This window comes from Acanthisitta chloris, unplaced genomic scaffold (assembly GCF_000695815.1).
Source record: "Acanthisitta chloris isolate BGI_N310 unplaced genomic scaffold, ASM69581v1 scaffold4742, whole genome shotgun sequence".
NCBI classification, from domain to species: domain Eukaryota; kingdom Metazoa; phylum Chordata; class Aves; order Passeriformes; family Acanthisittidae; genus Acanthisitta; species Acanthisitta chloris.
The window spans coordinates 371-15,513 of record NW_008662045.1 but is presented as its reverse complement, the minus strand read 5'-3'; the positions used below and the strand labels follow the sequence as shown (position 1 = coordinate 15,513).

The window sequence follows — 15,143 nt, the reverse complement described above, 5'->3', positions numbered from 1 at the left end:
CAGCCTTCAGTTCATAACTGTCCCAGTTATGAACTGGAATGTAGAATAACATGCCAGGCATGTAGAATAACATGCCAGGACAGACCTGGCATACTTGCATGGATGGAAGCTCTCTGGGGCAGGAAGACAGAAGGTCCAACTGGTACCACGACACATCAAGAAAAAATAAGCTCAGCAATTTTTAACGAAGACTTTCTAGCAGTTGTGATTTAAAACCCATCACTATGGAATCATAAATCAGTTTGGGCTGGAAGGACCTTAAAGCTCATCTCACTCCATCCCCTACCATGGGCAGGGACAACTTCCACTAGACCAGGTTGCTCCAACCCCATCCAACCTGGCCTGGAACGCTCCCATGGATAATGGGACAGGACAGTCATGTTAAGGCATCACACCTTGCTCATTTTTCTCTTTAACCCTAATGACCTACCTCACACTGAAAAAGCTGTGAGCTTTACCAGGCTGCAAGGTACTCTAAGGTCAGGAAGAAGAAGGTGCCATGAATCTGCCAAGTGTGTTACAAAATGGCCCAAATTAGAACAATGACAGTCCCACAATTGGCATGGCAGCACTACCAGTAGCTCATTTTCTATTTCTGAGCTATTATGCCCTGTTGACTAATAAACATACAGCTGTCTTTAGTCAATGTTGTGTCCTTGTCACACTGTGTCTCATCCCATTTCTCCTGCTCCTTCCCACAGCGATCTGCAAAAGGCAGAATAATTCGATTTGTCATAAGACAAGTAACATATTGTACATAAGAATTAATACAAGGTGATGTTCTTGCTTTATATATCCTCTCTCACTTCTGTCAGAGGAACACCTCCATTTGACTTAAATATTCATGTGCTATCAGAGCATCCAGAGCAGCTGCAACACTGCTGTGTGTGAACACTTGAGTCCTGGGAGAGAGCACAGGTAACAAGAGCAGCAAGTGAAAATACTTGACACAAAGGAATACTGAACTCTTCTCACCACCTGCCAGCTTGTCACAGAGTCACTGAGGTTGGAAAGGACCTCTGGAGACCATCAAATCCAACCTGTGTCACATCACCACCCTGTCAGCTAGAGCAGAGCACTGAGTGCCACGTCCAGTTGTTCCTTGAACATCTCCAGGGATGATGACTTCACCACCTCCCTGCGCAGCACATTCTAATGCCTGACAGCTCCTTCCAGGGAGAAATTCCTTCTGTGTCCAACCTGAACCTCCCCTGGCAAAGCCTGAGGTCATTTCCTCTCATCCTGTCCCTTGCTCCTTGGGAGCAGAGCCTGACCCCACCTGGCTGCACCTCCTGGCAGAGAGTTGTAGAGTGAGAAGGTCCTCCCTGAGCCTCCTATTCTCAAGGCTGAGACCCCTCAACTCCCTCAGCCTCTCTCCATGTGACTTACTCTCTAGACCCTTCCCCAGCTTCATTCCCTTCTCTGGACACCTCCAGCCCCTCAGTGTCCTGCAGTGAGATGCCCAGAACTGGACACAAGACTCAAGGGGCTTCACCAGTGCCCAACACAGAGGGACAATCACTTCTCTGGTCCTGCTGGCCACATCATTTTTTGATACTTATTTTTGTCCATGCTCAACAGCTCCTCTGTGCCAGGAACTGGCAGAGCAACACGAGCACCTCACAAGATGATAGTTTCCATTTCTAGCAGTAATGTGCACTTATACTGATTGTTTCAAGCAGGGAATTTAAATAGCTGGGAAAAAACCCTAAGAAATTGAGTTTCTTGTCCTTGTACAGTAGGCAGCATGTGCATTTTAACAGTATGTCAACTGTGATACCCACTGGTCTGTGGCCAAGCAGGGGATGAGAGCACTCAGAGCACAAACTCATACTGTTATCTTAGCCCTCCAGTTAACAGGCAATTTCTTTCTGTAAAGGAAAAGTTGTGTGTTCTAATGGGATTAAAAGTACAAAAAAAAAAAAAAAATCTCCATTTTGTCCCTGAATGCTAACATAGGAAAGGCAATGAAAGCATCCCAAAAAGGGCTTTTACAGCAGAGCCATCAGAAAGGTGAAGGTGAAAAGGGAAGGGGAAAATGCACTTACTTCAGCTCCTGACTTTCTGCACACAAGAGGGTGAGCAGATTCCACGCCAGCTCCTGCTTTCCATCATCACTCCTGGCCTTATAAGATTTTATATGTTGCAACAAGAGCTGATAAAGGCAATCCAAAGCCTTTTCCTGGACAGAACTTTCTGCATCCACCACAACAGGCACCACCCCACGTAACCAGGCCTTCTGCAGTAGCACATTGCTGGGCTCAAACTGAGAGAAACACATATATTAGAAACATTTTTTAAGTCAAAGATGAACCTATATCAGAGAATCATAGAATTTAAGGGTTGGAATGGACCTATCCGATTATCTGGTCCCAACTCCCTTCCCTGGGCAGGGACACATCCCACCAGAGCAGGTTGTTCAAGGCTTTAGCCAACCTGGCTGTGAACAATGCCAGGGTTGGGGCAGCCACAGCCTCCCTGGGCAACCTGGGCCAGTGTCTCCCCAGCCTCAGGGAAAAACTTTTTTCTCACATCCAATCTAGACTTTCCCTCCTTCAGTTTGAACCCATTGCCCCTTGTCCTGTCCCTGCAGTTCCTAACACAGAGTCCCTCTCTGGCTCCTTGTAGGCCCTTCAGATATTGAAAAGTTGCTCTGAGGTCTCCACACAACCTTCTCTTCTCCAGGCTGAACAGCCCCAGCTCCCTCAGCCTGTCCTCATAGGGGAGATGCTCCAGTGCTCTTAGCAACTTCGTGGCCTCCTCTGGACTTGCTCCAACAGTTCCATGTCCTCCTTATGTTGAGGACACCAGAACTGTGTGCAGTATTCCAGGTGGGTCTCACCAGAGCAGAGAAGAGGAGGAGAATTATTATGCATGGATATGGTCAGTAAAGGCCTCCAGGCTCAGTTACTGACTTTGAAAATGAACTTTAATCAATCCTAGCATCCTGGCACTGCAAGGTGGAACAGGTGAACTTATGTCTCCTCAACATCACAAGGTGTTTGATCACATCTCTGATGGTATTTGATCACATCTATGATAAATACCTGGTGCTTCTGCCAAAGCACTAGAATATTTTGTTTTGAAACCCTATAAAGAATTATAACAGTATTGCAGTGAGGCTGTGCAGCAGATGATTTAGCACTAAGAAAAAAAGGGCTTTGCTCAATATAAATCCTGTTCTCTGAGCCTGAGTTACAAACCCTTTGTGAATAAATAGAAAAGAAAGAAAAATATAGCAGTGCTATCATCTCCACATTACATCTGAAAGTGATTCAGGGCTTTTTTTAACTTGAGAAGGCCAGCAACATAAACATTTTGTTCATGACACATAAATCAACAGCCAACAGAGAAAAAAAACAAAAAAAAAAATAAAAAAAATCCACGTTTCTAACCGTTGGAATCACTCTCCATAAATCACAAGGAGCTATCAGGGTGAGTCATGACTTCCGAGTCAAAAGGTAATGAAAAAAAAATTAGAGCACAGTCATCAAATGCAAGTCACTGAATGAATAACAGATTGGGTTGGTTCCTCCTCCTTTTAACCCATAAGTCTGCAGGAAAATTCCTGTTTTTCCCTCACCAGCAGGAGGTCTGTCATGGACTGCAGGGCCTGTTTCCGTATGGACACCGCGGGGTCCCGGCAGCGCTCCTGGAGCATGGACAAATCCTCTGCAGTGCAAGGGATCAGCCTGTGCTTCAGCAGGCCCACAAACACCTGCAAGGCAAAGAGCAGCAGAACTTTGTTGGGAATGCTGGCAGTGGGCATTGAGTGGAGAATCAGAAATACAATCTACCCCCCCTGCTGCCCTGAACCAGAGATTCGCTGATCTCGCAGGGAGAGGGAGGCAGCACATCAACAATTCATGAGCACTGGGCACAACCAGAGGTGTAAAATGAAAGAGAAAATATCATTTCAGTCGTTCCTGTTTTGTAACAGCATTTGGATGGGGTGAATGCCACGATTTCCCCTTGAAAATAACATGTCTTGAATGAGCTACAGCTCTTAGCTGGCAAAAAGGAAAAGGGGATTTGTTTTTGTTTTGGATCCAAAGGCATTAAAACCAGAATTGTAAAGTCTTAACTGGGAAGCTCAAATCAGTGTGTGAATTGAGGGGGAAGAGCTGGGGTGAAGAGGACTAGCAGAGGAAGGCAGTGAGCAGCAGACACCTATTTTTAAAGACGAGGAAGTTGTCGTTGCAGCATCTCTCTGTAAAACATAACGACTTCAACAACTGAGCAAAAAGCAACACCCAGCTCAATCAAAAAAAGAGGCTGGATATAACCTAATCCCTTTGCTAACAAGGTCAAAACAAACTAAGCAGCTAATATGCTTTAGTTTATGAGGAAGTCTCTTAATTGAAATGCCTATTGACATTTGACAAGAGCCTCTCTCTGCAAATGACGGAATAACAGAATGGCAGCGAGGGTGCTAGAAAAATTTTCCATCATTATCCCTGCATTATTTACTTATCAGGAACTAGTAAACAAGATCTTGAAGGCCTGCAGGGACTCTGCAGGGACAGCAGGAAGCTACAAGTGGGCAAAGTGGCAGAGCTGGCGACAGCACTGTGGCCTCATTACTTATGTAACAGCATTTTGGGTAATCACTGAGAAGTGCTGAGGGAAGGATGCAAAGAAACCACTGTACCTGCAGAGCAGATTTCCTCACGTTGGTTTTCTCATCTCCAGCTCTCACTCTCAGCATGGCCATGATTTCTTTTCCTATCCAAAACAGGGATAAAAAGAAATTACTTCTTCGAATCACAGAATGGTTTGGGTTGGAAGGACCTTAAAGCTCATCTGGTTCCATCCCCTGCCATGGGCAGGGACACCTTCCATTAGATCAGGTTGCTCCAAGCCCCATCCACCCTGTCCTGGTACACTCCCAGGGATGGAGCAGCCACAGCTTCTCTGGACAACCTGTGCCAGTGTCTCACCACCCTTAAGCAGCACTAACACCCAGTGCAAGGACCAACACAGCTCCCAACTCAACTGAGCAACAAATTCTGTAGCAACTTTCAGAGTGAAGGGAGAAAGAATGAACAAAGCACAATAAAAACCACCCAGAACAATCCAGAATGAGGTATAACCTATAAAGAGAAACAAACCTAAACATTTTTCCAAGTTCTTTCCCTTGAAAAATACATCTTAACAGATCACAAAAGAAAATTACAAACCCAATGACTTGATGGAGGCAGCAAAGAACCTACAAAACCTGTCATTTCTGACCTCTTTGTTTGCCTGCATAAAAGATGTTAGCCTACCTTCACAGTCTGAAAAGCTCATCAGATGAATCATGCACAGCTCTAACAAAAGCACAGGTAACCCTCTACCTGTGGGAAAGGGCAGAGCACAGACAGATGGAGCCAACACAGAGCCAAGGTGGGTTATGCAGAGCTGAGAACACCTACAACCTCCTGTGAGTTATGCCTCAGAGCTCCCCACGGTACCAAGCATTAATATATAAGCTGAATATATAGAGGAGAAATGGCCCCATTTTTTAACTCCTTGAGGCTGCAGTGGCAGCTGCAAAGAACCACCTAAGAGTCTTAAAAGGAGACCAGAACACATCTCTCTTCCCTGACTGTCAATTCAGAGCTCCAATTCTACTTTCCACAATCATATTCATACTTACTTCTGCATGTTGTCAGGAAAAACACATCAGCAAGGTGTTAAGTTTGTTAAATGGCACAGAGGTGAAAACACAGAGCCACAATCAATTACTTCTCACCTTTTGAATCATTAGGCAATTGGCAAACTGGCCCTAATCACATTGAGCCTTTTACCATTGCTTTTAAGGCTTCTATTTCTTGCTGTTTGTTAAGTTTCTCACAGCATTAAGTCAGATTTCCCAAATATATCATAGAATCATAGAATATGCCAAATTTGGAGATCTGTTAGGGAGATTCATATGGACATCCACTCTGTTGCCATTAAGAAATAGGATTAGTCACAGGGAACTAATCGAAACTAGTTTAAAAATACATTTTTAGCAAAGGGACTTTGATCTGAGCTTTCTTAATGGGCAGCTAACTGCAATCCCTTCCTCCTCCTGAGAACAGCTGGGCAGGAAGAGCACAGAACCTTTTTATTGCAAGGTTTTGCCATGAAAATAGTGCAGCTCCTGTGAAAGGACCAAATGTGCTAAAATAATCACGCTTTGACATTGAGTTCACTCACAGTGACAGAGAAAAGAGAGTGGGGAAAAAAAGCAAAACAAACAAAAAACTCAAGTTCTAAATGGCTGAGAACTACACCAAGGGAAGATAATGTCTGTGTGCCTTGGGCAGAGGTAATCCTGCCATGCACACCTCACCTTGGTTTACCCCCAACCTTCCTCATCGCTGCCCTTGAGCATTTAGCACATTCTGACTGTCCTCAGCCAAGATTCATTTCTCTTCTAAAATACTTCTGTTTGGTCTTCAGAGAAGTGCAAAATTAGCAGAGGCATAAGCCCAGCACAAGCCTGTGCCAGACAGCTTTGCTAATGCACCTTGACTGACTCGGAGAGCTCCGAATTTCAGTATCCTCTTGAGCTCCAGACAGGCTTTTTTCATTCAAGTCTTTTCTTAATTTGTTTTGCCAAGTGCCAAGTGCATGCTCAGCTGGGTATGGGATACAAAACCAGGCATCCTCTGGCACGAGGAGCCTGCAACTAAACAGGGAATACACAATACCTTGAGTGGCCTGGAGGACTTTTCTATCTGAGAGAGCAGATTAAGGAAATTTATCAGTGAAATGTTTTAAAAGGAAGCTTTCAATGGGGAAGATTGGAGCCTGGCTCCTGGAGATAGGGAGAGAGATCCCATGTGAAGAGCAGCGTGAGGCAGGGAACAAAGGCACAACTGCAGGATGTGAAGCAAGCAGAGAATTGAATTGTCAGCAGTTCAAGGGAGGTGAACAGCGAGAACTGAGAGCACAGATACTGGCAGGGGCCTAAAGGTTAGGAAGAAAAGCTTTTACATGCAAAGGGAAAAGAAAGGGAGAGATTTAAAGAAGGAACACTGTGGCCACAAAAGCCAACTTACATGCTGATTTCATGCTATCAACAAATGAGAACCAGCTTGCCATGCTACATCAGGACATTCAATGTGACACTAAGCTTTCAACTCCAGGCAACACCTGATGCTGCAGAGAAGTGGATCCTTCCCTCCACAACACTGCTAGGCAAAGGTGCTGTGTTTTACCTAGCAAAATAGATCAGCTCTTTGTGCACTAGAGCAAGAGATTTAATTACCTTGACATTTATGGAGTTCCAAGTATTATATCCTACATCAATTACCATCCTTTTTGGAAAGGATAAATTACCTCCTTTGCAACAAGTGTTGCCACCACATTAGTACAAATGAACATCAGTATTTCAAGATTAAATGTATTTTTCAGACTTGAGTGGAAATAGGATTTCCTTATGACTGGCACTTCCTCCCCCTTCATCACCCCTAAGTGTTTTTTAACAGCTCTACAGAAAGCTGTCCCCATTTCCTCTGAGAAATGGACAATGAACACACTCCAGAAAGCCTAATTTCAATTAAGGCTTTGAATAGCTATCTGAAAATGCTGGTTGAATTTTGACATACCATCCAGCCCTGCAGTGTCACTGTTGCCTGTCAGCTCAATAGTTTTGAGAGCTGTTACGGTCTTCAGTGCATGGCTGGACATAGCTGAAAGAGAAAAAAAGAGTCAAAGAACAACAAAAGGCATATGTTCACCCAGCAAGATGGTTCACTGCTAAACAGAGACTCATGCATGCCCCAGCACTAACAGATAGACATATTTTTAGGAGATGGCATGCCAAAAAAAGCCTGAGACTTACTGGAAGAGAATGACTCTATACCTTCTGCACTGACTGCCACACTCGTAGTGTTTGTGTTTGCTTCCAACAGTGTACGGACAGAGGCTGCCAAAGGAAAAGAAATTTAAAAAAAAAGAAGTCAAATGAAGTGTTTTAATTCGGGATATTCTGTCATTCCACCTATTTTTTTGGGCAAGTAATCTAACTGTGGGATGCTCTGTGCATACTTCTGAGCAGTGCCATCTGGCCTTTAGCACACCTGTGGGAGTTCAGGATGCCAGTCACGAACAGAACAACTTAGCAGAAGCAAAAGGCAACTCAAGATTTAATCAGCTGTCAGGCACGAATGAACTGCTGCTTCTTTTTTTTGCCAATGAGCAATTTCAGTTGTCTGTAAACATCCTTCAAAGGGACCTCATGGAAGAATCTCTTTAGAACTGATACACGAGAATAAATCCCTTCCAAATATAAAGCTTCATGAGTAACAAGACTCATCTGTTGCTTCTCATTATGACACAACACATATGGACACTACAGGCCATGTTTGAAGTCCCTGACAACTTCTACCTCCCAGCAATGATTCCCTAGAAAGTTTAAGGAAAATTTTCACTCCCATAGTACTTACAGCCCTGTAGTAACTCCTGTATGCTGTCCAAGGTATCAGCACCTTTCATATCCAGACACTGGGCAAAGCTGCTTAGAGCTTTGCTACGAACCACAGGGGCTTTGTCTGAGCACCTGCCAAACACCATGACCTGCACTAAGAACTTGTGCTTGACAAACTTCTGATGATCCACGGAGAAGGAGCTGTCCAGATTCCTCTCTGGCAGCTCCAACAAAGCCAGGGCTACATCAAGAGCAAACACTCTGTAGGCAACCTGTGGGAGGCAAAAGCATACAAGGTGCTCTGTTAAGGTAAGCAAAGGCACTTGGGTACCAGCAGTAAGTGCTATGCAGTGCTGATTTTAAACCCTTCGTCTTCAAAATACTGGGAGAACATCAAGGAGATGTACTTACCCTGGTCAATGAGTATTTATAAAGCCAAGTAATGAAGTCAGCAAACTCCAAACAAGGAAGTTTGTTCAGCAGAGTCACCAGGGCCTGTGCAGCATATGTGCGATAATCAGCCTTATCTGGGACCTGAAAGACAAGGGCAATGGCTTGGTGAGATGTCTCAGTGCTCTGCTTGAAAGCCAGAAAGGCATATCAGGGCTTAAGATGAGTATTTTTTCATGTAATGAGGTGATATGGTCACATGTAGCTGTTCAGCTTGGAGAAGAGAAGGTTGTGTGGAAACCTCACAGCAACCTGCCAGGAGCTGAAGGGGCTCCAGGGAAACTGCAGAGGGCCAGGAACTGCAGAGAAAGGACAAGGAGGAATGGAGAGAAATTGAAAGAGGGGAAATGTAGATGAGCTATTAGGCAGAAGTTTTTCCTGTGAGGATGGTGAGACACTGTCCCAGGTTGCCCAGGGAGGCTGTGGCTGCCCCAACCCTGGCAGTGTTCACAGCCAGGTTGGCTAAAGCCTTGAGCAACCTGCTCTGGTGGGAGGTGTCCCTGCCCAGGGCAGGGGGTTGGGGCTGGATCATCTCTAAGCTCCCTTCCAATCCCTTAACATACTATGAAACATCCATCAATGACTGGGAGAACAGTCACAGCTTCCTTGGTCACTACTGCACCATCACATCCTTTCATTCCTTACAAAACATTGTGAAAACAGGTTTCCTAACTATTACAGATCCTTCAGTGTATCCATAGGAGTTGTTCAGCTCAGGAAGCAGCAAAGCTTGGCATACCTTGGCACAGATATGTTGCAGTAATATTCGAAGAACAGGAAAAGCAACTTCTTTCAGCTCATCTACCAGAAAACTGCACAGGGGAAAACCAAGAAGATTTTAATGAGGCTGAATTATAACAGGAGAAATCAAGATAAGGACATTCCTTTTGGAATGCACTACAGGAGTCAGGAAAAGCATGTGTTCTGGAATTATCAGTGCTAGTGCAGCAGGACATGGTCAGAGAATGGACCTATTTACTTTCTACATTAACTTGGTTTTGCAGGCAGAAAACACATCCTCCAATGCCTTTCTACAAGTAGAACAACATGAAAAGCTTCTTTGTTCTCAATCTACTTTTCTATGTTGTCTGGGGATCTCTGCACAAACTGCACTTCCCAACAACATGGATCCCCACACGGTAGGGAATAATAAACACAGGCAAATCATATCATTAAGCAGGAGAAAAAGAACTAAGGAGAAATGATGTTAATCTTTCATTTCCTTTACAATCCTCTGTAGTAAAACACAAGACCTGAGAAACTGACACAAAGGAAAACACAGAAGATAAGTCCCTTCCACTCAGAGCCACTTCCCTGTCAAACAGCACCTTCTTTCCCCTCTGCCAGCAAGTTCAGGAAATTCCCATTACAGACATTTTAATTAAACACCATTTGCACAAACAACTTCAAAGGCAGTGTTGGTTTGTCTCATCCCTTTATCAACTCAACAGCAAAGCTAAGGCATGCCAGAAGAAAAGAGCAGCCATACCCAGCAAGGGAATTGCCAGAGCTTTGTACATCACCTGACAAATTTTACAGCCTGATTCCTGGCACTGGTCACAGCTGATGTGATGGGAAGCATTTCATATCTGGAATGTCCACGACTTTCCACCATCAGAATGACATTGAGGATTCGGCAGAAGATATACCGAAGAGTCTGGAAAGAAAAGGACATTTCCAGGTTCATTCCCATGGAAAAACATTCTGACCAGGTGTATGAAGTGATTCTGAACCAAACACACTTAGATCCAAACAAGGACACAGGTCAAAGTGTGACTTCTAGCAGAACAATTCCAAGAGGGACCATTCATTAAGACACACATTTTTCCTGACTATGAAGCCCAAAAAGGGCTTCCTGAAAGCATGAGCAGACCCCCTCCAAAGCTGTGGGCTTTAATCCCCCAGAAACATCTGAAATTTGAGGAAATTCATTGGGTTTTGCACAGAAGACATGTTAAACCAAACCCATGTTTTTACCACCACGTGAACTTGAACCTTTTGGAGGTTCCTCCTTGCCTTTTGGGACCACTGTGTGCCTTATGATCCTGATATTCCCTGATCACACGGAAGAGGCAGGGAAGGTGAGGCAGGTCTGGGAAGGGGAGTTCTCACATGTTAACAGCTCTGGGCTGAGAGACTAAGGAGGCAGGAAAAACCTACACAGGGCTAAGGCTGCTGAAGCTGGGCAGGCACTCAGGTATGTGCCAGGCCAGTGTGCACTAAGCTCCAGGTTTTCCTGACTAGACTGCTGCTAATCCCTGGACTTGCAGGCTCACACAGACTCACACCCACACTTTAAAAGCCTCACCCACAGCACACAGATAAGATGGCACAGTCTGCTTGGCAGTTTAACCAGATGACAGTGGAAAGCAGAGATGTTTCTGGTCCAGCTGGCTGTGCCATGATCACAGGCTGTTCCCCGAGAGAGGATCAACCCTGCTCAGCATCACCTGCACACAGCACTGCCCCATCATGCTCCAGTGCTGCACAGCCCAACCCCACAAAGCTGCCAGGTGGTGCTGGAGCTCCATCTAGCAGGGAAGAAGAACATGCCAGGGAAAAGCAGTAACCTGGAATTCTCTTTTTTTAAGACACAGATCTAAATGCCACTGCAGCTTATCTTGTGTTTTCGATTCATTTGCCACAAGAGTCAGCAGAGCACAGAATTCACCGCACACAAATGCATCAGCAAACAAGTCAAAGGGAATAAGGACTGGAGTGGAAAAAAAACCCCAAAACATCTTTCCTCTGACCCAGCAAAGACCTGCACACACACAAAGAGGAAACTCAATGTGACAAATAAAAAACATGCAAGCGAAAATGATGTGCAGAGAAGGAAAGAAACAATCACTTCTCTTCAAAACTGCTGTGAGGATTTGGTCCAACTTTTACCTGATCTTCTGTCCCATGGAAAGGAGAACACAGCAAGTGCAGTCCACAGTAGGCCAGCTCAGGAATGTACTTGGCTTTATTGAAATCCCTAAGAAAAGAAGGTAAAGAGGAGATCTCTTCCCCTTTCATCAGAGAAACATTTACTATAAGTATTACAACTAAAAGTGCTCATTGACTGGAAAACATTCAATACTCAGGAGATGCTGTTTGCTGTTAGCAGGTGGAACATCTAATGATCTTTAGCAAAAGAATTGGTCTCTTTTTGTATAACCAGGACAATAACACAAGCGCTGAAGGCTTTACTTGTTCAAAGCACTGTATAAACATTAAGAATTGTTTGCTCACATTGCTGCTGAAAACTCAAACTCATGCAACACTGGCTCGAAGCTTGTCAACTCAGCAAAGACCTGCAAGGGAAGAAAGCCAAGCTGAGCTCATTCACCTGAGGAGAAGATGCACAGGTCTGCGTGGGGGTTACACCACGGAGTCTAACTTTCAAACACCTCCCTTGAAGCAGAACAGAAGCAGAGCCCAAAGCCCAGAAGTCTCCCCATGGAATGGTGAGGGTTAAGCACCTCACAACAAGTGGTGGATGCTCCATCCCTGGGTCCAGGCCAGGTTGGATGGGGCTTGGAGCAACCTGGGCTAGTGGAAGGTGTCCCTGCCCATGGCAGAGAGGTGGAACTAGATAATCTTTAAGGTTCCTTCCAACACAAGCCAGTCTGTGATTCTCTGAACAAAACACCTGGCACTAGCCAGCAAGTGTTAAGCATGAGATATAGACACAGCAGGCACCAGCACTTTGATTCTCTAAACACCTGGCACTAGCCAGCAAGTGTCAAGCATGAAATATAGACACAGCAGGCACCAGCACACTCAGATTTCCACTGCCACTCTCATCAGGGACCAGCTGATGAAAGACAGGGCTGCCATCCCTCCTGTGGAGGGTTCTACATCCTCCAAAAGCTTGTGTTAAGGCACATAAGGTTCTTTGACTTGAATCTTATTACCTAAACACCTGGCACTAGCCAGCAAGTGTCAAGCATGAAATATAGACACAGCAGGCACCAGCACACTCAGATTTCCACTGCCACTCTCATCAGGGACCAGCTGATGAAAGACAGGGCTGCCATCCCTCCTGTGGAGGGTTCTACATCCTCCAAAAGCTTGTGTTAAGGCACATAAGGTTCTTTGACTTGAATCTTATTACCTGCACATAGTTCTCCAAACAGTGAGGCTTTTCTTTCAGGGAGAACATGGGTAGAAGCCTTAAGAAGTTTTTCAGAAGAAGGAATACTGCATTGCGCACTTGAAGAAGATCTTCTGTGGAGAAGTAAACGCCTTCCTCTTCCTCCTCCTCTTCCAATAACTCTTCCAACTATATTGGTAGAGAAGAGAAACAGCTTGCCAACAATTTGCTTATCAATAGTGACCCAGATCTGAGGAGATTATATAAACATCTTACACTGAGGTTGGTGTTCCTGGGTGGTTTTTCTTTCTTTCTGTTTCTTCTTGCATTGCCCTGAGAGCTTTGAGCCTGCGACTTCTTTCTTTTCCTCAGGTCTTGAGGCCAACATTTTGTCAGTGTGTAAAGACATTTATCAAACATCATTTGATGGAACAGCTGGTTAACTATGCTGCCTGCCCAGAAAACACAATGTCAGTCACCTTCAAAATACAGAGAGCATCAAACCCCATCCCTGAAAGTGTTCCAGGCCAGGTTGGATGGGGCTTGGAGCACCCTGGGCTAGTGGAAGGTGTCCCTGCCCATAGCAGGGGGGTAGAACTAGATGGTCTTTAAGGTCCCTCCCAACCCAAACCAGTCTGGGATGCTCTGAACTCTCCATTTGCTTTGACAGTCAAGGAGATTCCCAGGACCAAAGCACTACCCTAGGAGCCTAAGAAAGCTCAAGAGAAGAATACAGACTTCTCTGAGCAAAGCCCAGCTGCATCAGGATGATGTGCCATCAGCAGTGACATTCTCCAAGAGGAGATCCCTTCTAGCTGGTAAAGAAGACCAGCAAAACCTCAGAGCTTTCCTCAGCCCTGAAAACAAAAGGATCCTGCTGTGAACTGCCCTGCTGGAAAACTCCAACTGCTGGTTATTAACTAACATTTCTGATTTCACAATGAACCCATCCAAATGCTGCACAGTGAAAAAACTCAGAGCAGGGATGGGAATAAGCTTCTGTGTATTATGGTCAGACCAGAAGGATCTGTGTGGTTGCAGCTCTGTGCGGGTTTCTCTGCTGACCTTGTCACAGGACACAGACCCAGAGCAAGGCCATCAAACCACTTTGTGACAGGGTGACAGGAGGCCAAGCTGCCATCAGACTGCAACAAATGCTCAGCACTCACACCACATCTCAGCTCAGTCCCTGAGGATTCCAGGGACATCGAGCAAACAGCACAGGCACCATCACTTACTCCACCTGGGATTCTCAAAGATGAGAGAAACCTGGTCCTGGCTGAGTGCTGCTTTGCCCAGCAATGAGGAGGCACATCCCATGGCTCACCTGGGATCTCCAGCAGCAGGAAGTACAGCCCAGCTGCGTGCAGGCTGTAAATCCTCTGCTGTGCGTTCGCTTTCTTGTGCTGGCCCACGTACACAAAGTGGTGCAGCACAGCCACCAGGGTGCGGTGGGACAGGTCATTTTCAGCAAACAAGGTCCAGACATTCTGAGGAAAAACAGGCCAGGAAGAGTGAGAAACCCCATGATAACACAGCTGCCCAAAATTAGCCACTACTCAGATTTTAACAGTTGCTTCTGTGACCAACCCTCTATATATTACATTTTTTAAAGCATATGAATAATCATAATACGTAAGTTTGGGAGTAGCTTCATTGTGAAGCTTTGCAGCACGTAAGACAATAATTTTTTGGGGCAGTCTTGGAGTATTTTGTGAATTTGAAGGCAGGATAGATGTGAACAACAGGAAAACAGAGGGGATGGATGGGTGTTGAGCAGGACAGAGCCCAGTGCAGGTGGTGTCACCTCTCTGCTCTCCTGAGCCTCAGCTGCAAAGGGTGCCAGAGCCTGGTAAAGGCAGGTGAAGGTGTCCAGCCCGTTGGCTGTGATCTGCTCTGCTATGCAGGAATCCAGAGGCTCCGTCTCCGTGAAATCCAGTTCCCACACCGAGTCCACCCACACTGCGAGGAGAAGGGATCACAATCACCAGGTGGGAGATTGCTCCAAACACGTTTTGACTCAAAGAACACACAGAAATGAACAGGGGGCACAGTGATCCCAGTGGGACATCACTGCCTGGAGGTGTAGGACGGGAGTGGATCCCACTGCCTGGGGCCACTGGCAGCACCGGGACAGGGGGAGAGCCCCATCCTGGGAATGGGACTGAAACTGGAGCAGGGACTGGGACCGGGGCCAAAACTGGGGCAGGG

General features: G+C 45.6%; 1 protein-coding gene across 1 annotated transcript in view; it reads right to left on the bottom strand.

Moving 5' to 3' along the window:
• Positions 1 to 14,894, bottom strand: part of NCAPD3 (non-SMC condensin II complex, subunit D3) — a gene marked incomplete at its 5' end in the record, with an annotated part of 31,003 nt that extends 16,109 nt beyond the window's left edge. Inside the window, 15 exons of the mRNA XM_009070442.1 lie at positions 2,049 to 2,266; positions 3,584 to 3,718; positions 4,652 to 4,725; positions 7,581 to 7,664; positions 7,838 to 7,900; positions 8,424 to 8,673; positions 8,813 to 8,935; positions 9,591 to 9,663; positions 10,375 to 10,508; positions 11,744 to 11,831; positions 12,089 to 12,150; positions 12,954 to 13,121; positions 13,209 to 13,384; positions 14,260 to 14,422; positions 14,740 to 14,894. Of these exons, the coding sequence (XP_009068690.1) occupies positions 2,049 to 2,266; positions 3,584 to 3,718; positions 4,652 to 4,725; positions 7,581 to 7,664; positions 7,838 to 7,900; positions 8,424 to 8,673; positions 8,813 to 8,935; positions 9,591 to 9,663; positions 10,375 to 10,508; positions 11,744 to 11,831; positions 12,089 to 12,150; positions 12,954 to 13,121; positions 13,209 to 13,384; positions 14,260 to 14,422; positions 14,740 to 14,894 (1,966 nt within the window). The remainder of the gene's footprint in view (positions 1 to 2,048; positions 2,267 to 3,583; positions 3,719 to 4,651; positions 4,726 to 7,580; positions 7,665 to 7,837; positions 7,901 to 8,423; positions 8,674 to 8,812; positions 8,936 to 9,590; positions 9,664 to 10,374; positions 10,509 to 11,743; positions 11,832 to 12,088; positions 12,151 to 12,953; positions 13,122 to 13,208; positions 13,385 to 14,259; positions 14,423 to 14,739) is intronic.
• Positions 14,895 to 15,143: the final 249 nt, after the last annotated feature.